The 27540-nt window shown below is 45.0% G+C and overlaps 1 protein-coding gene across 1 annotated transcript; it reads left to right on the top strand.

Moving 5' to 3' along the window:
- The first annotated feature begins 4338 nt into the window (after window positions 1-4338).
- Window positions 4339-25609, top strand: LOC119431429 (uncharacterized). The gene is made up of 10 exons (XM_037698918.2): window positions 4339-4433; window positions 4528-4572; window positions 8610-8704; window positions 12463-12630; window positions 15255-15374; window positions 16539-16741; window positions 18666-18793; window positions 21111-21195; window positions 22781-22924; window positions 25469-25609. Exons 3-10 carry the CDS (start codon window positions 8641-8643, stop codon window positions 25607-25609), a joined length of 1053 nt encoding a protein of 350 aa, XP_037554846.2. The 5' UTR covers window positions 4339-4433; window positions 4528-4572; window positions 8610-8640.
- Window positions 25610-27540: the final 1931 nt, after the last annotated feature.

The raw sequence follows: 27540 nt of genomic DNA, 5'->3' as shown, positions 1-27540 counted from the left end.
AACAACTTCTGAAATATTATAATTAGATGAAAAGTGCCACTGAGAAAATTGTAGAGCAACGTGAAAACTCCCGATATCGCTTTCTGTTGCTCAATGTGCCCTACATAGAAGTGTTTTCCGAGCGTCAAAGAAGTTCGCGAATACACGCAAATTGCCACGAGCAGCCAGTCGCGCGGCAACTACCCCTAGCGGGTATGAGCCACTAATAAAGTAAACCAAACCAAACGAAACCAATGCAAGTCAGCTGTAGAAAAGTCGGTCAGACCCTAGTGCAACTTCACATGGTTCGTCGCTTTCCATACATAGTGATTTTGATCTATCCCCGTGTACAGTCTGACTGCGCATACGCACGTCTGTCCACTCCTACGAAGTCTCTTCATATCTGTGCTGGATGAATACGAAGGTCACCTACATAAAGATGACAATGTTGGGATAGTTGTTAGTATTCATCGCATAATTGAATTTTATTTGTCAGAGGAGCGCTGTCCTGTCTGCTTTCTGTTCCCTCGCTTTTTGGTGTGTGTGCACAGATAATTGGTGTTTATAATTAGGTTTATTTTATAACTAAAGGGGATCCACACCATACTTCCGAGGAGAAGCGTCATTGGGAGGGGGGGGGGGGGGGAGGGGGGAAGCACTTGCATGACGTTTTTAATTTACTTCGTTCTGAGCTATTTTACTAGTTTTAGTAGCCACTGCACTTTCCTAATATCATCCAAATCATGACCAATACCCCGTCGTGGGTATGCGCCGCGATAAAAGGAAAACCAAAGCCATCCAAACATTAACTTCACTCTCAAAAAAGCCAAGTTCTTTTCACTCGACCATGCTGTCGGATGCATGCCTTAGACATTGTCATCACCAGGATGAACTGCCGCCCTTCCCTTTGAGTCCAGTCTGCGAAGACGGCTGAGACGATTAATAATTTTTTTTTTATTTCCCGCCGTTTCTCATATCTAATTTTTTTTAATTTACGATTAGCATTCATCCCAGTCACTTCTCTTTTTGCGGAGGGAGGGGGTGGGACATTCACATGAAATAATTTCTACTTCTTTCAAGAAAATCTAAAATTCTTTTAAAAATTTCTGCCGTTATTAGTAACTATCAAACGCCTTCTCTAATGTCTCTTGTGACTCTTGGTCAATCACGCACTGTGGGTGGGCGCCATCAGTGAAAGAAAACAAGCCCAAACCAAGGATAATTAGATTAGTATATATGGGTGCCTGGTCACAAAGGATTAGTTATCGACGGATTAGCTGACAGCTTGCCGAGAGCTGCCCTTAGCGGTCCAATTCTCCCGATGCTTCCTGTATCAGATTTCGTAACTGCTGCTAGGTTCAGGAGACGGGCAGTCATGCAAGACTCTTGGAACCTACCATTAGCAAATTTAACTGATTACCGACACCTCCTATATCCTGGTAATCGACACTTCTGCCGTCATAGAAAAGTTGAAGTCCTCTTTACCAAATTCTGATGTCGAATTCCTGCATTAAACTATTAACTGCATCGATCTGGTCTGGCGCCCTTCTCCTCGTGCTCATACTGTAGTGGAGACGAAACAATAGAACACTTCTTCCTGTCATGCTGGCGTTTTTCTTCATTAAGAAAACACACTTTAGAAGGAAAATTTCATAGTGCCGGATTGAATATTACGACTCCCGATATTCTACCTTTGGGAGCCTCTTTCTGGGACATTGTCATAGGGATGCTGGTGCATCTGTTGTGGGGTAAATAATTGAATCACGACGATTTGGCTTGCTAAATTCTTAAATTTTATCTGACTTCATTCCTTTAGGCATTCAAAATTTCTCAATAGTGATTCTTTCTAGACTCTGATAATCTTTTTCTTAAATCACCCGATTATTGGCCAATCACCCATAGTGGGTATCAGCAACTATCGAAGGCAAGCAATTAAGCAATAAGCAAGCAAGCAAGCAAGGTTGGAAGGTGAGTTGCCAATTTTCGCTTCGATTTTTTTTTTTTTCACTTGCACCCACAAACTGCGCTGCGGGAAATGGCGACACCTGAAGGGTGATTTCGGTTCAGAAAAACTACCAAGATCTCTGTTTGCGCACTTGGTTCAGCACACCGCTATGAAGCACGCCCAATATAAACGAAGACTCGGGCCATGTCAGTATGGTCATTGATCAGTCTGCATCGCTCATTTACGCCGATTCACCCATTTCAGTCTCGTGGCGCCAACGTGCCGCTCATACAGAGATGCTGCATGTTATTGAATTGCAATTAACAGACATTTCACTGACGGTGACTTAAGAGCCAATAGAAACACAACAGTTCTTTTATAATAATTTTTTGAGGGCGCGCTCTACGAAGGCGCTAGTGACGATCTCGAGGGGTACGTCATGTTCCTATTGGATAGCCTTTTCAGATTTCATTCAACATGGTCTCCCGTGCGCTCTTGTTGCTTTTATCATAAGCGCGATCATGTCTTCGCATTCGCCACGGGAAGCAGGTCCGGTGGCCCAATTAGCTGCGTGACCATCATGCCGCAAGGCTGTGGTAATTTTAGAGCCCACGGGAGAAGAAAAAAAAAACACCAGGTGGGCCAGCGTCTCAACTGCTTAATACCGCGTGTCCCAGCTAACGTTAGCCATAGCGTTCAACCAGAAAAAAAAAAGAAAGTTGGGACACCCTATACATGGTGTCCCAACTATCATGCACCAAGATTTCAAAATATGCCCATGCCACGTAGCTGGACAGAACCAAGGTAATGTTGTTTGCCGTCGCTTGGAGATACTGAGACTATTTTTTAGCATTCCGCCGACTTACATAATTATTCTTAATTAATTAGTCAACTTATCAAATATGATAACTACATGAAAAGTGTCAATGAGAAAATTGTAGAGCACCATGAAAAACTCCCGATACAACTTCCTGTTGCTCAATACGTGCTACATAACAGTTCTTTTACGAGCGTGAAAGAAGCCCGCGAATACTCGTAAAGTGCCTCGAACGGCCATTCGGGCTGCAAGAGTGCCGCGCTGCTATAAGTACGAGCTGGCGGGATCGAATCCCAGCCGCGGCGACCGCATTTCGATGGGGGCGCAGTGCAAAAACGCCCGTTAAAGATACTCAAGATGCAGAAATCAATCCGGATACCCCCTACTATGGCGTGCCTCATAATCAGATCGTGGTTTTGGCACATAAAACGCCGGAATCTAATTAATTTTTTTAAGGTGTAGATTTGTCCGCGTGATCCAATGGGGCGAGCGCTGTTTAATAAGTGCAAGCTGTCTGTGCAATCATCATCGCCGTATAAATCGTTGAACCATTAGTTAGAAAACGGTGCGAGAGCCTGTCCCGACGATATCTTGGCGCTGTTCAGAGCCAGTCGTACATTTACTAGTGTAATCAGTTCATCTCATTATCTGTGGCATTCTTTTACGTTTATCTTTTATTCATTCTGTCGGACTAGTGGAGTGATTAATGTCAGATATGTCGCGCCGTGATGAGAAGCACTGTGCTTTACCGTACTATGCGTTCTAGTGTTCTATCGTGCCCGGGATGTTGTCATGTGCTTATACCTTGAACTGAAGCAATAACTGGGAAGTGCACCGTCTGCTACTTTGTACCGAATATTACACGAGTACGAGTATTATTCAAGGACAAATCTAAGAGTTAAACTCTGTGACTCATTTTCAAAATCAATGGCAAAGCCCAGGCGGGTTGCGCAATTTCGCTATAGATTACAGACGGCGTCGATCAAATCTTCTCGGCTCCCACAGTCGTAATTATTTATTAATTAACTAAACCTAATTTGCTCCTACCGCAGAGGGCGCTGCGGGGTTCCACAACTTAAAGTCCCTATATAAGAAAAGTACCGCCATCCTTTTATCGACGCCGCTTCTCTCTATCCTGTATCTCCGATTGGACGATGATAGCGCGCGCTTTTCACTTCTTTATATATATATTTTTTTTTCGCCTCAGAGCCACGTTGAAAGTCCTCTGCGCAGCCGCAGTCGCCGCCGGCGACGGCGGCGCGCGCCCGGCCTGAAAGCTTCAACGTAGACTTTCTAGGTGCGCCACCGTCGACTTGGCTTTCGCAAGCAAAAAGTAAAGAAAAAAGCAAGGAGAGGAGGCGGCGGAGGAAAGAGTAGATGGCGGTACTTTTCTTATATAGGGACTTTAGCACAACTAGTCGGTACGTGCGGTGCCTATCTCCCTGCGCGTTCGACTGAAGGCGCGAGTTGCCAGTATACCGTGTTACGAAGAATGTTAGCGTTATCGAGATTCGTCGTTATCACCACCGTCCAGGGATCCATTCAGGGTGCGCAAGTTTTGCAATGAAAGTTTGCCGTGATCGTTATTTGTTAGCTGCGCGCTCCTCTTTGTCGTCGCAGTCACGTGCCAACGCAATCTCGCATTGACTGCCACGAATCCTTGTTTTGCAGAAATGTTTCACAGCGGCACACGTGAGTTAATTGACCCTTGCTTCGACAAATGATATGCGCAGCGCGGTTGACTTGACGGTTACCGATATGACAGCTCGCTGACTTTCTTTTTCAGTAATGCAACAGCAACCTACAGCTGGTGGATCGAGCACTGGCGCCGGTATGTTCACCTCAATTCTACCGACTGTCCCTGTCGCTCTATTGGTTTCCAAGCCTGAACTGTCAGTGCAACGTAGTCGTACTTTATAATAGACACCCGCCGTGGTAGTTTAGAGGCTCCAGTGTTGCGCTGCTTATAAGCCCGCGGGAGCAGGATCAGATCCCGGCCGCGGCCGCGTGTACCGGGTATCGGGTGCACGTTAAAGAACGCCGAGGTGGTCTGAATTAATCCGACGTCCCCCCACCCCCCTTCCACTACGGCGTGCCTCTTAATTATATCGTGGCTCTGGCACGTATAACCCCAGAATTAAATTTAGTTCGCCGAAAATTGACTATTTTAGGGAAGCGTTTTAGTGCAGCCATCTTGGGCTGTTCACGCTGCCGCTTTCTCTCTGCAACAATCAAACGCATGGCGCTACAGTCGATTCGTGTGCATGAAAAAAAAAATATTTAAAAAAAATCGGCAGAGGCCCTTAACACTGTTGAAGTGTGGGAATGCGAAAGCATTAAGGTCTCTTTGGTGAAACCTTTATTCAGCCAGATAGTTGCGACGTGACGTGTGCAGTCACGCACGGACAAGGCACACCTTTAGTCAGCCAGAATCGTAGGGGAAAAAAAAAAAAAGCCGCTGTGGCGGCGGAGAAGCGTACTTGTCTCGCAACCCGGTGGCCCGGGTTCGATTCTCAAGCAGAGAGAAATCTACGAGATTTTCTTTTGAAACCCATTATTTACTTTATTTACCGGAACATCCCTGAGGAATTTGACGCCAGTCCGGGCATTTTTGACGTGTTTTTACTGCTTGTGCTGTCGGACCTTTTTGGTACCATCGATCGATCCCGCCGCCACCGCCACCGCCGGATTTTCGCGTATTGGGGCAAATAATGCATTTTCATTATTAAGTTATATTTATGAGCTAAGTTCCAAAGAGTGTAAAATGCATTAGACTGTTGTGAGGTGGCTTTTGGCTCATAAGCACGTTTGATTTATTGTATGCCAGTTGATGTGTGTCACGTCGCTCAGTGACGATTGTGTTCTTTTCTTTATATATAACTCTTACTCTTTTAATATATAACTCTTGCTGCTCCTAGGTTTATGTTGGGGGTTCTTTCTTGTATGTCCGTTCTACATAGACGTTGAGTCTGAGGTGCGTATAATAAATAATATTAAACAGTACGCGAAATACAGGCCCCAGTTTACCTCTTAATTTTCATAATCAGTACTCCGTGGTTGGGAGAAATTATTGCCGCGAGATGAACTTTGACCGTATATTAGTGTGTGTATGCCTGAAAATTCTTTCTTGGAGGTATATATATATAGTCGCCGCGGTTTTGAATGAAGTGTGTCGTTGCGTTTCATCCTGTATTCAGCGCTTTCTTTTTTTTTCTTTTTTTTTTTTTCAGAAAAGACTGAGTAAGTGTTCTGCTCCTTCCAGGCTGCTACTCAGTGAATTGCGACCTCAAGTGAAGATTTCGTTGCGCCTTATTAGAACTTGCAGCTTTGTTTACTCCGGCGCATTATACCGTATTCTCCCGTGTACAACTCTCACCCTTGTATAAGACGTACCTCCCCCATTTTTAGGAAAACGTTTATTTATAAGACGCGCGTCTTATACAAAGGTACACACTTCGAAACTAGATACAGCTTCACTTTCTGTAGCTTGCTTGAAGATTTCCGTCAATCGCCAATCGTCTTCTCAGTGACGTTGAAATGTCGGCCTGCCGCACGGCTGTAGTTTTGAGGTGCATAGTCCACAGCAGTCAGCTTGAACTTTGTCGTGTAGCTGTTGCGTGTCTTCACAAGCGGAATGTCACAGTGGCGCGATGACCGTCTCCAGAACACAAAAAACACGCACGGACAACGCTACGACGTTTAACACTGAGACGAAAAGGGCAAACGCATTTCCCGATAGCGCAGATAGCGTGTCTGTTGGTGCCAACCTCTGCTGCCATTTTCGCTAAGTAGATTAGTTATAATTTACGACGCATTGATCAAAACGGCGCGCGTCTCTGCCAAAGCCTAGGGTGTCTCGACGCCCGCCTCCGCCAACGGCGGCGCTGGAATCGAGGCACCCTACGAAAACCTATTTACTGTATTGCTACCAAGTGATCCCGTTATAGTAACTGCCAAAACCGAGGTGCTTTCGACTTTCGCCTTTCTCATTAATGTAGTCATGTGGCATGCCCTATCATGAGTATAGGAACATTTTTATTTATATTACGGCAGGTTTAAGACACCCCGCCGAAAATTTTAGAAAGAAATGCGCGCCTTGCTCACCGGGAAAGTACGGTATAACAAGTAACCGAAGAAAGAATGAACTTACGATTGAATCGGGCTCCTGATAGGAGCCACATCTTTCCGTCGTTCCCGCAAATTTAGCGCCACCCAGGTGTTCAGTTTTTGTACCGCTGTGTGAGACCCTGGAAAAGACGGTTATATTCTAATTGATTAAATTTTGTTACGGAGGCTCGAATAGAGACATTTCTGAATTCAATCGAATACGCTAAGTCGATAGAAACGGCTTTCGAATATCGATTCAATTGCCGAATATGTTCTCATTTCTGAGTAAACTGAAATATAATGTTAAGGGCAAGTTCGCTTGCTAAATAAAGGCTCATTCACAATATTGATTACGCGTACATTTAATGCCGCTTATAAGTAGACGTCCCATCTGCCGAGGAGCATGCAAATGACAAACTGCTGTCGGTTACCCGCTGGACTTTGACAATCACAGTGATGTAGCATGGAAACAGTACGTCACCATATGCAAGTAGTATGTTGTGTTTGTTGAAAGAGGCAATTGTAAGACTACAGCACTGGACGTTCTTTTATAGGGTGCAAGTATGGTGAGACTGCCCATGTAATAAATCGCTCTGCCCTAATCGCAACAACATTTGGTGGGAGGCATTGTTATGAATGACCAGAAATAATTGACGAGAAGGTACCGTTTTTATTCGAATACAGGCCACCTTTTTTCTTTCTTATTTTTGTAACTGCTACCCAAAATGAGCTATCGGCCTATATTCGTGTCAAAAAGTCTCGAGCCTACATTCGTTAACAAAGCTAGCTAATGCATCGAGCTAACGGAGCCTGTTCGTCGTGCACGGCATAAAGTCAGTCTGAAGATTATCCACACTTGCTTTAAGAAATGCTGCATATCTAACGCACTCGACGGCACCGATGACGACGTTGTTTCGGATGCAGTGCCAAGCATGGCTCCTCTGGCAGTTCCGACAGAGAATGCAGCTTATGCCATCGACAGGTGAGATATAGTAGCCGAGCTTATGGTAAATAAATGTACGTCACATTCAAAGTTTTTTTTTGTTTTCCTTAAAGTATGTTTGGTTGACATACGGCGTATATATGACCTATATTTTTTCGTTGTTGTTTCTCGACGAGTTATATACGCAAGGGTCGACCTATATTCGAGTGAATTCGGTATCTGCACCGTGCGTTCGCTCTGCTCAGCAAGCGTGGCTCTTGCTGCAAAATCGTTAAAACATTCCTAGTTTGAATCAATCTTGCTGCGTCGACACTGCCATAATTTCTATCGTCCCTTAAATTGGAACAGAAACGATTGTTGAAAATTTTCGAATAGTGAATTTTCGGATTGGATAAACGAATTGAATAGCAATTACTCCGCGGTTCACATTCAAAATTTCGAATGAAGTCACGGGTGTGACGAAACCTCGTCTAGTCGATCAATCATAGTCAAACGAAAATTGGGCGCCGGAACGTCTCATTCTTATATGTGTTTATGGTCAGCGCCAATTTTTTTTTCCTTTGGCTACGATATTTCAAATACTCGCACGCCACTTGTTTTGAAATTCCCAACCATAGCAATAACAACATTTTACTTCCTCTACCAGTACCTGGTTAAACGATTGCAACAAACGCAAAGCCTAGTGCCAGAAACGGCTTCCAGGTGCTCTTGCTTTCTATCTGGCAATCTTCGCTGAATTCCCGTGCATGCAACATGAATGCAGTTCACCATTTCGCTCCAAGTTATTGTAAGATTTGCGCTGTGTGAACTTTGTGCAGGAACAGCGACCTCGGGTCATCGACCGTGAAGATGGCAGTCGTCATTTCTGTGGTGGTGCTGCTCCTAACGTTCCTCGTCCTCGCCATCGTCTTCAGTGAGTTTGCCTGCCTAGGGCGATAAGAATGCTTTTTTTGCAATGCTCCCAAGCTTGTCTTCCGCATTGAAAAGTTCATTTTGAGCAACTGAATGCAGTGCAATACGTTTTCATTCAGTATCAGGTTTGACAAAGTATTGAGCTCAACTGATCACTCAGACCATCTCCTCTGCGATGAAAAACTGCTACATTTTGCATTTCAAGTGAAGTTTTAAACTATTGCAGGAGTCAACCGCTTCATGAGGCCCGTTAATGTTGGCCAAGAATAAATTTTACTGTATACAGCTAGGAAACGCGTCGCGTGCAAGTAGAAAAAGCATAATCTTGATATGTGTTGCGTTCTTCTGCTGTACGCTTCATTTTTTATTGCTCACTGTTTCTTCATAGTGCCGTGCTGCCAACTTAATGCCATGCTTCTCAATGCTTAATGCTTCTTTCCAGTGCAAACACGCGAGAAACAAATAGAAAAGATAAGAGAGCACTGAATATGAACGCAGCGCTTATTGTTTAACGACCTATGGAAAAAATTTCACCGACGATTACGATACTCCCTAATACGAAATTTTAGCGCAGCTCTACACGTGTTTTAATTTCGCGATATATTGGCTGGCGCGAACAATATCTCTGGTGCGGCACGTTGCAAACGGAGCGAAGTGTGGCGCGACTGCCTCGATAATCTGGAGATCGCGAGAGCCAGCGCGGTGGGTTACGTGCGCATGCGACTCACAGCAGCAACCGCTGCCTCCGCCGAGAGACCTACCTCCAGATGACGCGCGCTACTCTGGACGCCATCTCGTAGCCATTTCGTTGCTGCACTACGCTTTTCTTCTCACCCTTTCGCCATACCCTCCTCCTTCGCTTTCCTCCTCGCGTCTTCCATCCCCCTCTGCGCTCCGCGTTCGCTTTCATCTTTCGCTGCGCTCGTTCGCTCGGTTACGAGGTAGGACGCCGACGCTCTCCGCAGATGTAATCTGACAAAGCTTGTCGTTCCCAAGTGCTGTTTGCCACTGACCTTTCGTCATCGCTAATATGTTCAGTGTGACGATTGGCGGCGCTTGGTCCTTCGAGTAGATCTAGCGTAAAATTTTCATTGTGTATGCGGACTATCACGGAGAACATAGCTGAGAAGCTGCATGAAGACGCGCACTCGCCGAGCCTTTGACGGCAATGGGATTTGTCTTACGCTATCGCAGTGTTCGCCGCCGTGCGAATGAGGTCAATCGCACCGCGCAACTTGCTTGGTAGCTTGATGCAAGTGATAGGAAGCGGCAGCAGCTTTTTTTCGAAGTGCATCCGACCGCAAGTCCATGTTTCTTTGGCGACTCCCTAAATGGTCACGTGGTAATATTTCATGACCTTTTTAGCATGCGTGGGGTAGTAGCATTTCATGGCGAACTCTTAGCATTGTCACATTACGGTGACGGTGTAGAACGGGAACCAGAAAAAATAATCGAACTTGGGTATGCCTTAGCGCAGCAGAACAATGCTCAACCATTTGTCCACAGCCGCAAGCGCATCGCACGTGCACATATCTTTAAGAATGTGTTCTTACCACCGTATTCGTGACAACGTTCGGAGTTTTAAACACGTAGCTAGGATATTTATGAATAAAATCAATTTATTGTTAATCGATGTAGTTTGGTAAAGCTATCGTCGGCAGAAATTAAAAACAAGGTGGCAGCCTTAATTCTATAGTGGGCCTTTCTTGAATCTAGGCCAGTGTTTTCTAGAACATGATAAGGTACATTCAGAAGACTGTGTGTAAATGCTTTGTCAGACATTGCCAATAACGTTGGTCCGACAAGGAAGGTCGCCGGAGCCGACGTTTCGACAAGTGCCCATGTCTTCGTAAGGGCCCTCGATGAGGGCAAGTCCTGTTGTCGAAGCAGTTGGCTCCAGGGACATTCCTTGTTCGACCTACGTTATTCTCTTCTTGAAACGGCCACATCAGCATGTGTGTGAGAGCTCATGCTGAAGCTTGAAGAAACGTGTTGGTGCGAATGCTTAATACAAGAAATGTGCTGTCCCGATTTCTTTTATTCCTTTTGACGGTGTTGTCAAGGCAAAGCAGCATCCACGTATGCTAATCAAAGACTTGTCAGCTAATCGGTTTAGCCTGAGCTATGGCTACTCTGGTTGGTGGATTTCTGTGCAGTGGCTAATCAGTGAGACCCGTTCTTGTGTGTAAACACATCCTTTAACTTGCTGGATCAAATTCAATATATTTCGCTTTTTTTTTCTGGGGAAAGTTCTCGGAAGGGAATGTGACTAGAGAACGGAATGAATCGTTCGGGCGAGGCCCGTATGGTATCCCTCCCTAGAACAGTGAATGAAAACACGGGAAACAATACAGCGGCATTACAATGACGATGCAGAAAACATGCAGCAGAATAAAAAAAGAAGAATTTCAAATAGGTGGGAATGTTATAGGCTACATTTTAGAATATTTATTTTAGTGCTAACATGAGTCAAATACATACATCATGTTGCCATATACTGGAATCATAAATTCAAACGCGATCAATTCCGAAACTACCTCATTGCGTTTTTCCGTTCCCAGCTTCACGTGCATTCGCTAACAATTGCTTAATTCAGATTTCGAAGCGTACACTTGGGACTCCTTCATGGATATAAATCGGCTGCAGATCAATTACATGTCACACATTTATGTAATTCACATTCTGATCAGTTATTTCCTGTTCGCGTTTAAATTTATGCTGATGGTAAAGACATACGTTCCCGAGCATGCATGTGTATGCTACGTGAGTACTTGTAACTCAGGGAATGGTGACCGCAATCGTTCATGGTCACTATATTTCCTCTCTTGGCAGTTTGACAGCGTAACAGTGATATTTCCAGTTTAATGGTTAGGGTAATTCTGCTTCTTTATGATTGTGCGACACGGGTGTCACGTTTCGGTCACAACTGAAGGTTCTGAGAATGAGTATTAGGAACGGGACAAGCGTGACGACGGAGGCGCATACCGCGACACCGGCGCCAAGACACCACAGACGACGCTATGCCCGTTTTCCAGCTGGATCGTACGGCAGCCACGAAAAGTGGTCACAAAAGCTTTCGAGGACGCTTAAGCTTCGCCTTTAAATGTGCAATGCGATAGCATTAAAATATCCCTGACTGCTTCTCACACTTCTCTGCAACTGCATCTTATGTTACCGTAATATTCACCGGGAAAGGCTGGCGGCAAAGGCTATACCCACGAAGGCGAGCATTCTGGTAGAAACGCGGCTTCTTGCGTGGGCCGATCCCGGAGGTTGTGCACAGCCGCGCCAATTAAATTGCATCATTCTCAGGTTTCTGCTATTGCTTTTCACTTTTAATAATTCAGTCAGAGAATATTTAATATAAAAGGCATGCGCTGTTGGTATACTGATTCATGAGGTTTGTTTGTGGGCTGTCATTCTCAAGATTCCGAGGAATAACCTTGTGAAGAACGGAAGACAAGGTATGAACAACTTTAGGAATAGAATGGTGTGGCAACATCACCCGCATACACCGCGTGTCATATAGCAAGGCGTGACATTTACATATACCGAAATATATACGCGAATTTTCCCTCACAGGACGCCGGCGCCGACACCGGATTTTCTCCGACACGGGGTCCTTAGCGCTATCGCGTTAAACCGATGGCGAATAGGGCACAATGCCTGCTGTAGAAAGTACGATGAGTCGGCGTTGAGGTACATCGGGACCAAATGTCACATTTGTGACTGTCTGACACCGTTTTCGTCACGTTACAGCCACCGAAAGCGGAGCAGAAGACACGATAGCACCGATGAATTTGCCTGCTCCGGATGTTCCGGGGAGTGACCCACCAAAGGTTGCACACAACGACGGCGACAGCAACGACGGCGACAGCAACGACGGCGACAACAACGACGGCGGAAACCACGACGCTAGCTTGTATGGTAAGCGCACTGTAGAAACACTCTAGATGGCGTAGGAAGACAAGCCACCTGTTGCTGCATTTAGGTACAGGAACGTTATACGTACACGCAAGGGCTATGTGCTTTTGTAGACTGCTTCTGCCTTTACTGCAGCTATAAGGATGTCACGACCTAGCCAGGCATCTGTTCGCATTTAGCCATGGCCCTTTATGGGCAATATTGTAAGATTGGCTTAAATAAAGAAATAAATAAGAAAGAAAATGAAATTATTAGACTTTTAGAACGTCGTACACACGGCCCTTGAGTGTTATCATGAAAAATTGAAACGCGATCTTCAAAGCATGAAGTAGAAGGCATCTTAAAAATATTCACTCGAGAATACAATTTCCTATCAACGTTAATTTCGTCGTCAATTATGGCGCAAACTGCAATACAAATGTACACCTCGATATCATGCTGGCGTCACAAGTTATGCTGGATAAGCAAACCGAAGAGCTCGTCATGTAGTTAGGCCTAAGTGGTTCGCGTTTGTATGGGAACGCAAATGTAAGGAAGAAGATGGTGATGATTTATTGGCTTCCCTTTGAAACCTAACGGTGACAAGTAGTCACCTAGCCGGCTTGAGCTAATCAGGTACATGCTTATCAGTCTAGCATGTTGCCTACATCTCCTTAATCATTTCTCTCTTCCTTATTACTTCCAAGTCTACCTTGTACAGTTACCAATGCTTGTAACGGATCCGGTATTAACAATCTCATCCCGGCATTTTTTTCGTACGCTTCTCTCTGGGTGAATACCTGAGTTGTCCAACGATTTTTGCTGCTACAGACTTATACATCATCCTGTTCCGAACATTTGCTCCCGTATGTTTGGCTCCTTAGAGAATCTCACTTAATCCTGAAAAGTAGGGCGCTTCCCTTGGTGTTATTATACATATTTTCTGGTCTAATTTCTCTCTTGCAATTCTTGCACATCTCCATGGTCTTTCTTTTCCATACTTTGCATCCAATTTACTCTGTTTCTATCACTTCCTTTTTGATGGCTCCTGGTTGTGTGTGTACACTTCCAATTACCTTTTACTAGGATGACAAAATTATTTACCTCTTATTCATTTTGTGTCCACGCTTCTGAGATAAACAGATATTCGTTTCAGTAGTAGGATTCAGTTGTCGTGGCGATATATGTGAGCCAAATGTCAAACCCGTCCAAGCCAAGTCAATCCATTGGCAATCAAAGTGGTGTTTCTGTGCCACCGATTCTCGCCAGAATCTCGGACCTATCTCAGAAGATTTGTGGTCTAGCCCCATTTTCCTTGAGATTCAGGCAAGCTGAGGGGAAGTGAATTGCGTTTATTTTTGCTCACACCTCGGTGCAAATTGTCGTGTGGTTGTACTTCATCTGCAAGACATGGCGGATTGCTTTCGCTTCCACAAATCCACAATTTCTTTTCGTCTGTCAGTGCAGTTTCCAATTGGCTGGCCGTCTTCATTAGTAATATGTCCGCCATCTCGATTGTCTGGCTAGCATCTGCTGTTAAGAGGAAGCTTTAAGCTCGGATGCTCCTATCTAAGTACATGTAAAAAGAGAATTCGTTTTTCTCGGCAACCACTTGACCAGATTTGACGAGGTTTGTTGCATTTAAAAGAAAAACTTAAAAGCTGGTCACTGTTGGTCTCTAATACTTATTTAGGTCTAATATTTATTTAGGTTTTATTAAAAATTGGCAAAAATCGCAAATTTTTAGAAAACAAAACTATCAAGTTTACAACTCTGTAACTTAGCAAAGAAAAATGATATCGCAATTCTGTGCATCGCGTCTAATAGTACATCTAAAGTAGACAAAATTGATATATTACACATGAAACTAAAAAAATTGTAATATGGAAATAAAGCTTCTGCAGAACCCTTCTACACAACGTAATTAATTCACGTAAGATATAAATTGCCATATCGAATTTGTCCGCTTTAAATGATCTAATGGATGCCGCTTACAGAACCGCGATAGCTGTTCTTCATGCAGAGCTAAAAAGTTGTAAACTTCGTGCTTCTATTTTTTTTAACTTTCGAATTTTTGTAAATTATTTTAAAAGAATTCAAACTCTAAATCGAAATGCCGCTTCAAATAGGCACTATAATTTAAGTTTCTCGCTCAAATGCAACAAATTGCATTAAAATCGGTCCAGGGGTAATCTCAGAAAAGCGTGTCTGTGTTTTACGTGTACTTGAATAGGCCGCACTGGAGTTGGGCCCGAGCTAAAGCTTCCTCTCAACAAAATTTCTAGCGCAAGCGACCGTTTTGTGAATACGGGGCGCTTAATTGTAAGACATGAGCGGCTAGACCACGTAATATCTGACATGACCTGGTGATTCTGTCAGGCCTTACGACACGCATGACCACAGCAACGGCTCGTTGTGCGCTAAAAGATTGCATGAGCTTGGACAGCTTTGACAAAAGGCAGCAGATGAAACCCCGTCCGGTTAGGGTTTCATTGAGTTTGTCTTCCCACGCGTTGAACTGAACTGACCTTGTTCAAGTCACGCGAACCCTAACGTCTTAAAGTCGCAAACACTTGCGTAGATGACGATGTTCTGTGGCTCACCGATGCAAAATGGTACCGTGCTGACGCGTGGCACAACCTTTGCAGCCGGTCTGACGTGCGTGACTTCTGAGAGAGCTGCCACCGATGCCGTCGATTATGTCCAGCTGTACCAGCCGTGCGACAACGTCATCTACAGCATGGGATCAATATGTGGGAACGTAGGACGTGAGTTTTGTTCAATTGTCTGCGATGGAAGGCTATATCGCCGTTAATTGATGCGCACGGTCACTCCTTCATAGTCTGCCATGACACTACCTCGGCAAGTGCAAGAACTTGGGACATCAACAACCCGCGCGAAGAGACGTCTTTTTTTTGCGAGTAGCTAATCGCAGAGTACTTCAATTAAAAGAAATGAGGAGGATATAAATCCGAGCCGTCATGCCAACATTGCATTCGAGCGGTAGCGCTTCGCGGCGCCTCTTCTTTGCAGTGAGCTTTCCCTGTGGCACACCAGGCGTTGCACCGTAGAGATCAATGAAGCGTCCGCGACCGCGTTGGCGCAATTGCCGCTTGCGCTTCGACGCCGCGATCCTCGCTGTGGATGTTCGTTCGTCCATACACTGGCACGTAACCCGCGTTCGCGAAGTAACAGGTCACTAACTTTTTGTTTTTCCATTGGAAAAGTGTGCCTATAGGGTACTGCCTGGCTCCAATCTTAAGCGATTTGTTTTTAGTTATGATCTTCAGACAAATGTTCCAGCACCAAGATGAACCAAATAATTGGATAAAAACATTTATGTATGTAATAATATGTCGCGACGTCAGAAACTCTGGAACCAAGAGCACCGATCAGCAACAGTAATAACCAGGATGGTTTTCTAAGGCAGGCGCTAAAATCTTCTTCTTCTACGTCTTTTCTTAAATGTAGAATTGCCCTTCTCGTCATCATCCTTACCGCAATGAAGAAGCGGCAATATGTAGACGATCTCATTGTGCTTAGGGACTATACGTACATTTCAGTGTTTCTAATATCAGTATGATGACGTCGTATCGTCTATACGCGAGTGTCTTTTTTACCCTGTGGATTTTAAGCCGGAATTTTATATTTTGACTAGCGTTTTCGTTCACTAGTGATTTCGTGTGCTGTTTTTTGCTGCTGCCAGAATATATCGTATATCGTATATATCTTACGAATATATCGTATCGTATATCGTATAGCTGCATAGGGTGTAGCTTTTGTGTGAAGTCCGATCATCTGTATTTGCTCTACATCGTGGGATATAAACTGAATTCTATTTTAACGTTTCTGCTTTGATCGAAAGCTCATGCCTACCTGACCAAGGTTTTCCGTAGCTCACTTGACGCTTGCGTTTCATTCGTCGCCTGCAGCCAAGGCTGGCCTCCAGGCAATCGCTGCACTGGATGAGGACAAGGCCAAGTACGTCGGCTTTGACTACGATGGTTCGCAGGATGTCACGTGCTACGCCAGTCTGGGTCGCATCGACGGTTGGGATAATAACGGCTACGCGGCGCTCAGCGTCGAAATGGCAGACGACTTCTCGGACGTTGCTGATGTGGCGGCGAAAGTAAAGGTAAGCACTTTCCCACGTGGCCATAGGGCGTCGAAAGTGCAATGGTCTGTACACTTTAGACAAGAGCGTTTAGATCAGACACTCTCGGAAACATTGCGTAAGAACGTAGAGACTGCTTCAGCTTTAGCTTTCTATTTGTTGCGATTGTTGCAGTGGGGAATTCACATACCATGAAGCTAAAAAAAAAAAACATACAGTAAGTTATTATGTTCTTAACCGAAAATATTTATTTATAGAGAGAGAGGAAAACAAAAAAAGGACACCTTGTCGCCGGCGGGAGACGAGCCCACAACCTCCGCTTGACGCAGGCGATACTCTACCACTTGAGCCGCTGGGCTCCGATCCACTTTCTTTGGTATTTATGTATGTGTGCTAAACCGAACCCCTGGGCAGTAGGCCAGCGCGACTCAGGGTCATGTCGCTTAGCCAACAATCGTAGGGATGGACATCGCCTCTGAGACAGGACGACGCTCGCAGTTTTAAGCCCATGCCCGCCGCCATATCTTGGACGACATCGGCGAGGTCATATGATCGCCTGAAAAAAAAAAAAAAAAAACTGGCGTTGGTGTGCTGTTGTATGCATGGGTATGCAGGGAAGTGATGGTTTCGTACTGATATCTTTCTCGGCGGACCGGCACACCTTTAAGATGCATCTGGCCGCGTTTGGTACACAGCATTCTGTGTGCCACGATAGTCTAGTCTGTACTAAAGCGACGTATAAACTACCGTTGTAAAGTGGAACTTTATTTACATATTGCCATGAAGCAGCGACACAAAACCTTAAAAATTATGCCAGCTCTCATATAAATCTCTAAAGTGCACAATTCTCTCAATGAGAGAGGGCGTGATACTCAATGCCTCCTTTGATTTTCTTACGTTCCTGATATATGGCTACTCTGGCACAAGATTTCCTTCTGGGTATCGTCGTCACCATAATCATCAGCATCTTCATCATCAGCCTACTTATATCCAGTTCATAGCAAAGGCCTCTCCAGCGATCTCCAATTACCCTTGTCTTGCCCCAGCTCAACCCATCTTTTGTTCAGCAAATTTCCTAATTGCATCATAGCACCTAATTCTCTGCCGTCCCCAACTGCGCCTACCCTGTCTTGACATCCATTCCGTAACTTCAACAGATCACCGGGTACTTAACCTGCACGTTACATGACGCTCTAGATAATCCTGTAACAAACGCTGAGGGTTAGGCTTATATCACCCTCTGCTTGAGTTTGCCCTGTGCGGCTGTGGAAGGAGCTCCCTCGGGTGGTATTTACATGCAACTTCACCATCGCGCTGTGCCGATATTTTGTCGCATGCATTGTTCGCGACTAAAATAAGCAATTCGTCGGGCCTGCACGCAGCAGTACTTCTTCCACGACATCGAGCATCGCTTCGTATGTTTATCCATCTTAGCGTGCAACTAACGCTTCTACTTCTACGGTTCTACTAACGCTCTTAATTAATAATTTCTCACAGTAGCCATTTACGAATAGAATGCATTGACTAATTTTATAATAAATGAACATAGCTCTTCAAGGTTCCGATAAGCAGTGTCAAAATATATGCTGTCAAACACACATATTGCCAACTGATGTGCTCGTCGTACTTAATTTTGCGTAAGCCTTCTATGTGCTTGCCCTGATTGTGTTCTTGGAACTACGGATGTGTTACTTTTTTTTTTTTTTGCTCTTACATGCACGCTCCCATAGTTTCTTTTGTCCTGACGATATTTCTTTTCTTTTTGTATAGCTTACCATTCTTTATTACACGTGATTGCCCCTCCCCCTTATGTAAATCCCTGCTAGGAGCACTTACAAAAAAATAAATAATCGCGATGACGATGACTATGATGACATCTCGCGCACGCGCGCTTGTTGTGTGGGTGCTTCCATGACCGCGTATTATCTTATTTTGTGCCCTGAAGTTCGCCTTTGACGCCATCAAGGGAACCAGTGACGTGGACATGCCGAAGATTATCGGAATCAAGATTAACCCAGCGGACGCCGACGTTACGAAGGAAAACGCAGAAAATCTCCGCGACCTTCTCAGCGGGTAAAACGTTTTCTTTTCTTTCGGTGAACTCTTACGTCAGCGTGTGAAGGCGCGTGAAATGTTACGTTAATTAGCAAGCGCTTTCGCTACACCTGTCGAGACATTCGAGATTTTTAGATTTGCGTCGCGCGTTATCATGTTACGTCAAACGTCAGGCCCACTACGCATGTACTGCTCATTACCATTCTGGTTACCCTGATTGCGTAACATGACAGCGCCCCGAGCAGCCTTGAACGCCCGCTTCGGTGTGAATGCGCCCTTGAGGCTTGCTCTCTGTCGTGGAAGCAATAATGGTGAAATGTTTAGTTCATTTTATTAAGAACAGTTTTGGCGATGTATTATCATTATGATTTAGATGCGCTGTATCATTTGACGCTGCACTTGCGCAAGGGGCCTACCGTATTATGGAAACGTATTGAGTACCACTCTCTCTCGGAGGCCTACTTCGCGGTATGTCTACGCCTCGCGTAACATTGTACCGTCCAATTTTTTGTTCTGGTGGTCGACGAAAGAAAGCACGAAATGTGCAAATGAAACCGCGTGGACGCAGGGCTGTTGTATAGCACATTTTGTGAGTAATGCTTGCGGTGAGCTAGGGGCGCTATAACGCAAAGCTATTCCAAACATTTGTATTCCAGTTAGGCCGGTCAGCCCTCCACGATTGGTCAAAAAATTTTCGGACCATCCCTAACTTCGCCTGTCTGTCACGCGACGTCACGAAAATCGCGTTAGCTCCCCATCTGATATGACGCGTACACGCCGATTATGCATGATTAAACTGAACAAAAGGGAACCTATGTATGCCTGATTCGACGCCTTTTCGCCATTAGCTCTATGCTATTAGTCAAAAGTTTTCGGGCTGCGCCCACTTCGCCTGTCTGTCACCCGACGTCACAAAACCACGAGAACTCACCTGTCAAAGTGATGTGCACGTGTTAAAGATGCATTATTATGCCAAACAAAACAGAATTTATTTCTGAATAGCGAGGGACCCGTTCCCAAAGGAATAGAAGATGGCTACCCGCTGAACACTCAGGCACTCGCTACTCGCACCTGGCGGTGAGCATGAATTTATTTGCGCATGATGAACCTTTTTGCGTGGCAGTAAAACGTTATCGAGCCCTTTCGGCACGTATACGACATCGCTCTGCCAACTCCTCCTAGCTGAGGATTCGTTTTAGCGGCATTCTTAACCTTCCGTTGCACGCCACCGCAATTTTGGACAAGCCACCTCAGGCTAAGTAAGGGGAAGCGGACCAATCGGAGACGCCGGCACTACCCTCTTCAACCGGTTATCTATTTTCGCTGCGCTGGCTCGGCCCCATCGGAACCCTCTCCACTTGAGCGTGCCCCTTGCCTCTTGTCAGCCAATTAGATAAGAAAAGCCGCTCAGTAGAGGCAATGTCATTCGTTTTGAAAGAGAACAAAGGTGACCACCTATAAAAGAGGGAAAGCGTTTGATTGGGCTGTTCAGACAACGCTGCGGGTCACCGCCCGATGCTTGCGTCGGCGGTTAGCCAAATATGGCCTCAGGAGATTAAAATAAAAACAGATTGAAATAGTTTTACGTTATAGCGCCCTAGATCTATGTAGTCGATACGGAGAAGTCTTTATTTCTCTGTGTCCTGCGGGGGATAAGTTGTTTTGCGTAATGCTCTTGGTCGAGTTGGGTCTATTCGTTCTTTGACTCTGCACTTCGTCTTCGTGGCGTGGAGTCACCCGGAAACTTGAGGTCACGTAAGGTCACTTCTATCCTCTGAGAAGCCAAGTTCGTACTCTTGGAGAAAACTAACCTGAGAAAATTACGAGCAATAATTGAAAGAAGACGTTACGAAGCGCTGAGTCGCTACTGACTTTTCTTTAGGAAGAACAGCTAGCTTGCGTGCTGAGAAATCACGGGCCAAATTCACCAAGATTTTCATTCGTTAGTTTGCTTTGCCATTCGCTGGCCGCCCTCGCTAATGAATATGTCTGACATCCTGGTTGGCTAAAATTCTTTCTTAAGGAACATTCTAGCTTAAGAAGTTTTTGTGAATTCGGGCCCACGTGTGCTTCTTGTCAGCTGAATCCAAACAAATCAACAAACGAGGCATCATTTGATTATCGGAAGTCGACATGATATGTAACCTTCTTATCAAGAAGGAGAATTGACGATTTTTCTTTAGGTCACACCTTGTCCGTAAGAGACAGTGAAATGAAATGTGGCCTCTTTATGGAGCAGTAGATTTGATGATTCGCTGAAAGCACACATAAATATTGCTCTTCTTGTTTATGTGCACTGTATTTCCTGTCCACCACGTTTCTGTATTCGTTACAGCGTGTCCCTGGTGATATTCCAGTCACACCCGGAAAGAGACGTCTCCCCTTGCACCATTGCGATAAGCGATGTCATGATAAGCAAGGTGAGAAGGTTTCTGCTACATTAGAAGAGCGTACCCTGGTAATCTGCGTAATATATATATATATATATATATATATATATATATATATATATATATATATAGCGAATACACGCAGAATTGCCACGCGAGTGGCCGCTCGAGGCACTTTGCGTGTATTCGCGGGCTTCTTTCACGCCCGGAAAAACTCATTTATTTAGCACGTATTGAGCAACAGAAAGCTGTATCGGAAGTTTTTCATGTTGCTCTACAACTTTCTCAGTGACACATTGATAATTAGGACAATACTTATCGAGTTAGATAATTAATTACGATTACCCAATTAAATCTCAGTAACGAAAAAATTACTGGCGGCTACTCCACTGTACTGGAAACAATACGCACTATAGGTTTGCTTCGCGTGACGCCGTTCCTCTTTTAAATCGTGCTGCGTGATAGCTGGGACACCTTGTAGAACGGTTACCGCTTGTAACCAACACGTTCCGGAGTGTTATGAGTTCCTTGTCTGTGCGTAGGTGACTTTTAACTTTTTTCCCCCATATTTTGTTGGAACGGCCATTATACGAAGCAAACGGTAAAAGGCACATGAATTGCGTCGACTAGCAACCGTATGCGTTTGTTTCTTGTCATGCAAGTTTAAGAGCCGCAGAAAACAACAATGTAAGGGGAAAAAAGGGGTGGGGCTGGAACACGGTTTGTCCTTTCCTTCCTTTGTTGTTTGTTGTGTCTCTTATAACTTGCAAGGCAAGAAAAAAAAATAATGAACTCGTACGCGGTTGCTAGTCAGCGGAACGTGGTCATTTTTTTCGTGTCCCTTTGTCGTATAAGCGCCGCTCCTCCATAATCTTAACTATGCTACGCTAACCGACCCAGGTTTTTGCGTTACTGCATTTTTATTGCGATAGCAACTATATGGACACTCCAAGCGGATATTCTGCCATCGCCGTCGCCGTGAGGTTCCGTATAAAGTCCAAGGGCGATAAGATCGTCGCCGCGCGTCGTATATGCACCGTATGTGCGAGTGAAAGCGTGCGACGGTGAGCCGGCAATCGCGGCTCGCGCTCGCAAGTGCGGGAAGCGGGAAGAAAGCGCGCAGTCTTCCAGTCGCGCACAAAGCTCCGGAGGGAGGGTGCGGAAGTGGAAAGGGCCGCGCTTTACTGAGGCAGCGCTCCCGCCAGTATGGCAGGCTTAGGGGTGGGGGTGACGCGTTCTGCGCCGCGAGCGCCCGCCCGCGCGGCTGTATCTTGAAAGCCATCTGAGGCGGGGCACAGTCCCCCCCCTGTATTTCTGCGGCTGACATCACGTTCATGCGAGTGCCGGCACGAAGCTCAATTCCCTCGCTGCGAGTTTCCGCGGTCATCGAGTGAGATGCGTTCATGGTTTCTTATGCGCGCGTGACACCATGCTTGCTAATTTAGTTAGTGTGTCAATGTTTACAAGCTTATACGGCCGATAAAACTACTATCCTTACTTTGTACAGCTGTCCACTAATTTGATAGCGCAATCGATGCTTCGCCTTTCGGGCGAAACTACGACTTTTTATAGTTTCGTTTTCACTACAGAACCTAATTTATTGAATCGATTCCAGAAAAACATGATCAAATTAATGGAAGACATTCCCCTGCCCGTCGCTATATCTTCGACCGCAGCTTTGGTTCTAATCACTACCGACGGTCAACAGACGCAACGTGGAAGCCGCTGCGTGGGCGCGAACCTTGTTCCCCGTTCCACTGTAAGTATCCAGAAGGCACATATTGTACGTCTTTCTAATCATTGTACAGATATGATTAATCGATTTCAGACGTACATATAAGCGTTAGGGATGGTAAACTTAAATTTTTTTAAAAACCTGTTTCTTTGTGTGTCTTCTTTTGACTTCAGCGATGCTCGCTCATAGGAGGTGCAGCTCGAGATGGACACAGCGTACCTTCAGCATTCTCCAACACGGTTGTCATAGAATATCTCACTACAGCCTCCGCAAGGTCACTGGTAGGCTTGACTTCCATTACGGTTTCGTCTGAGCTAGTTGGTTCAAGATGATTGCATTGTGTACAACCTCAATATACAAACATGACTAATAGGCAACGCGAGAAATGGCTGTCTAGCAACTGAAATATCTATTTGAGGCACAGGAAATACATATGAAAGACGCACCTAGGCACAGATAAAAAAGTGCACACGGGAATATTCTGCATTAAAAGGTCAACTAAGCGCAAAAATTATTCGAGCTCTGTTAGTGTATTAGCCTCCTGCAATATTAATAGACCACTTTAACAGGGAGAGGATGATTGGTACTCCAGAAAAGATGCAAAAAACAAAACTGGTAGCGACGCCGTCTTGTAGTTCACGCACTAGATCGCCATGACGTCATGGATTTTGATGGACATCTGCTTGGGCGTAATAAAAATTTTATTGCTGAAAATGGAAAGAAAATTCAGTCGAGGATGGTTAAGATTAGTTGATGACACAAGGTTAGTATATTTGCAGGGACCGGTGCAGATGTCTGACGTAAGAGATGGTGTATTCATGCAGTTGATATGAAATAGGCTGATTACGATGATGACTACTCAATATTGTGAACTTCATTGCGTAGCTTCGTATGTACATTGTGTGAGACGTTGTATTGAAACGGGGTACACAGTCAAACTAGTGAAAACAAAGCTTCGTAGCAAGGACCAACATTACATTCGCTTACGTAGAACACAACACCCAAAATAAGGCGCGATCTTTTTTTTAAAGTGCGAAGCACTTTAGAAGCCCGGGCTGTCGGTGTCTATTGTGCTGCCATGTCGTCGTGATCACGCGCAAAAACAAGATCTGCCGAAATCTTGCGTCTCGTTCACTTGGTATATACCAAAATCGGCATGGAAGGGTATGAATGTATGACGAACATGACTGATAAGTCATTGACGTCAATAAAATCACATGTTCGTCAGTTACGTCACGATTAACAATAATAAAATCACATGTGGCGCATACCCGCATTGGATATGCCGGTATATGAGCGAAGGATATGCGGGAATTAGCAAAAACTCGTGAATATCGCTTCCGAAACGCCATTCTGGTACCACCGCAGCGCAAGGGAGGGCGCAAACACCCCACAAGCGCTCGATTCCTCCTCACTTGTGCAAGAATAGCACAAGAACAACACGAGGGAAACACCGGCGCTTCACTGCTTCGCACTTCCCCAGGTTTCACGTTAGTGGAGCTGCATTAGCACTGGATTTGAACCACACAAGCGCAGAATTTGAGCAGGATTGGAGCTACATTAAGCGAAGGAATTGAGCAGAGTTTGAACCGCCGTGGTTTGAACTACACAAGCGCAGGATTTTTTCGTTCACTTCCTTTAAGATTTAAGATGACCTACCCAAAAGTCCATGTTTGTAAGGCTGAATCGTGTTAAGCGCGTTGCGATTTTATTATTTTTTTTTCTGATACAGAAAGCAGAATGAGATCAATTAAAGCTTCATCTTCTGAGAAAATGTATTGGGCGTTTGTTGATCCCTCATTTTCGTTTTTTTTTTCGCGTTAATGATAGCGAAGCATGATCTGAAGGGCCTGATTCAATAAGGTTACACTACTTCCTAATAATTTTGTTTTGTAGAATTCCTTTCAGCAATAAGAGACAGCTAGTTAAACGCCGACATTTGTGCAACTGAACAAATTTCAGTAAGAACTAAAGAAATTTCTCTGAACTAACCAGACTCAGTTCTTCTCATGTGCACTAGATGAAAAATTCTTTTGTGTGCTGATGTCTCATGTTCAGCATTTCGATGTCCCCAAACGCAGTCTCCAAGCTGCATTAATTCTGCATCTGCTAAGACACAGCGCTGACCATCATATCAAATTACTCGGCGAACTTCGCTTACTGAGATACATTAGACACTGTAAAACGTATGCGTTTATGAACTATTTGTTATTCAGTGCACCACACAAATCAGTACTCACTTTGGTATTGTCATCGTCGCATATGTTATTGTATTGCTTTGAGGTTTGATGATAGTTCAGATTTTTTAACACACAAGATGCGCAGTTTTCACGCGTTAATGCACTGTCGTTATGATAACGTTCTCGCATCGAATAAGGCATGAATTCGGGCCAGTTGGTTGTGCATATTTTCACGAACAACGTGTAAGACAACAGACAACAGACAGCGTCTGTCCTCGTCTTCTTTTTTCTTTCTTTTGTGTTGTTTTTCGGCTGCGCGCTGTTCGTAAAAGAAAAGTATGGTTCTGGTGTTTGCGTTTGTGGCAAACGATCAACAACGCAACCACAGCTGCCTGACAAGTCGGTGAAGCACCGGACGAAGTATGGGGTGGCCGTGTTCAACCTGGATTATTACTACCTGGACCAGTACCCAGAGTGCCCGCCACTCAACCTGAGCGCCTTCAAGCTGCCCAGACCAGACCAACAGTGACGGCCGCCTGAGTCGCGCTCACTGTCCTCCAGGATTGTGCCTACGACAGCAGCGTAATTAAACATCGCGATACCTTCGTGGAACTGAGTTGAGCGGTATCAGCCATATTCAGGACTGTTTTCCCCTCTAAAGTGGAAGAAGCGCCCAGATCAGCGACATTGAATTGCTTCACGACGGTATTTACGTTTTTCAAAACCACACGATTTGTCTGGTTGGTTGGCGCTACTTTTTAAAGCGAAGCTTTGTACCTCTACCAGCCAAGGGTTCTGTCGTGTCCGTCGTTGTAAGCAAAAAACGATCCCGACGAACCGCTAACAATTGCAGGTATAGCAGTATAGCTTACTTGAATTCAGGCATTCAGCGTACAACTAAGCACTCGTTTTCGCAAGAAAAACCACAGAAACAAGCTTCAAAGTGATGAGCCAACATGATGGATGATAAGGGCTGCGGGCAAACAACGTAAACAGGCTCGGCGCGGTCCGTAAGATTAGATTGCCGCTGTTGCAAAGCTTATGCAGCTGCTTGAAAGAGGGTTGACGTCATTCGAAACCCTTCCAGCCTAGTAACTGCTACGGTTCTTTGTCTAGACTACCCCACTATGGGGTAGTCTAGTAGTGTATATCACACCGATCATAAAGCAGTAGTGAACATTGTTGTGAAGTAACTAATAATAAAGGCCGTGGTGTAAGTTACGTTGTAGTGTGTGAAATATCAAGTGCGCCGCAGTCACCGTGAGGGTGGCGTAAAAAGCTTCGCTTTCCAACCACCTTCACAGGGTGGATTGGCGGGCAATTTTTTCATGCGCTAGCATTTATCGGATAACTCAAAGGGTGCAAAGTTAGCACGCCGTAAGGTTTTGCCCAACAGGCGAGGAGGCGAGCTCACGGTGTTGGAAGAGTACAGCAGTGACGTCAGGTGTGACGTGAGGGTTGGAGTCAGTTTCAAAGAGGGTTGGCGTAATATATCGGTGGAAGAGAAGGTGAATTGATTACGGCGGCGAATATATAGAAGGAAGGAAACAGGCGAGAGAATGTTCACTGGAAGTCGTACATAGCATGAGTTTTATGCAGGTACCCAATGATAAGGAGGCGCCAGGGCTAACCCATTACAGTCGCATGGTCAATTATGTAAATTTTTATGTACCAAACCTACACTTAATCTTTATAAAACGCATCAATGAACGGTCCGACCACTCGGAGTTCTGTAGGTTGCACAACGGTTCCAGCTCCTGACTGTTTTCAGCCGTATGCAGACGCGGTAGCAGGGCGTGAACACAGAGCGTTTTGCTGAGCCGAAAGTGATTTAAGTCCATTCAGACGCCACCCTATAGAAACGGCTAAATAACCTCTTATAGCTTTCTATGTTCCAGTACGTGGATCGATCATTGTGTTGTGTTTTCCTATTCACTCGCCGTCATCACATATCAGCTGGACGCATAGAACTGTAAGCAAGCAACTGGATTACTGCGCGTACGCTGTCTTTGTTCGGTGCGAACGCTAGGCTGTCTTCTTTCCATGGACTGCTGTGCCTGCCTCCTTGGTTTATTCAAGAGCCTTCCATTTTCTTTCTGTGCGCATGCGCGCACAATGTTTTTTCGTATCTGATCGATGTTTATTCAACATAGTTGGGTGTTAGGCGTGCAGACAGAAAGGCGGAAGGGTAATTACCTGAAAGGCTACTAAAATATTTGCAGAAGGGCGTCGTCACATTTCATCCGTATCGACCCATACCTATAAGGCATATGCGAGCAGCTTCGACACGTGCGCAGTTACTGTGTCCGTACATGATCATTTGGGGCTGCCTGACATTATCTAATAGTAACAGTTAATGTGAATACGTGACAAAATTATTAACGCGCGCACGCATATTTATGACCGTTATCCACCTTTGTATTGTAGTCACAAAGATTGTTTTGGCACAGATTGAGTTTT

This window comes from Dermacentor silvarum, chromosome 10 (genome assembly GCF_013339745.2).
Source record: "Dermacentor silvarum isolate Dsil-2018 chromosome 10, BIME_Dsil_1.4, whole genome shotgun sequence".
Lineage (NCBI taxonomy): Eukaryota > Metazoa > Arthropoda > Arachnida > Ixodida > Ixodidae > Dermacentor > Dermacentor silvarum.
The sequence above is the reverse complement of the archived record's forward strand: the minus strand, read 5'-3'. Positions and strand labels throughout refer to the sequence as shown.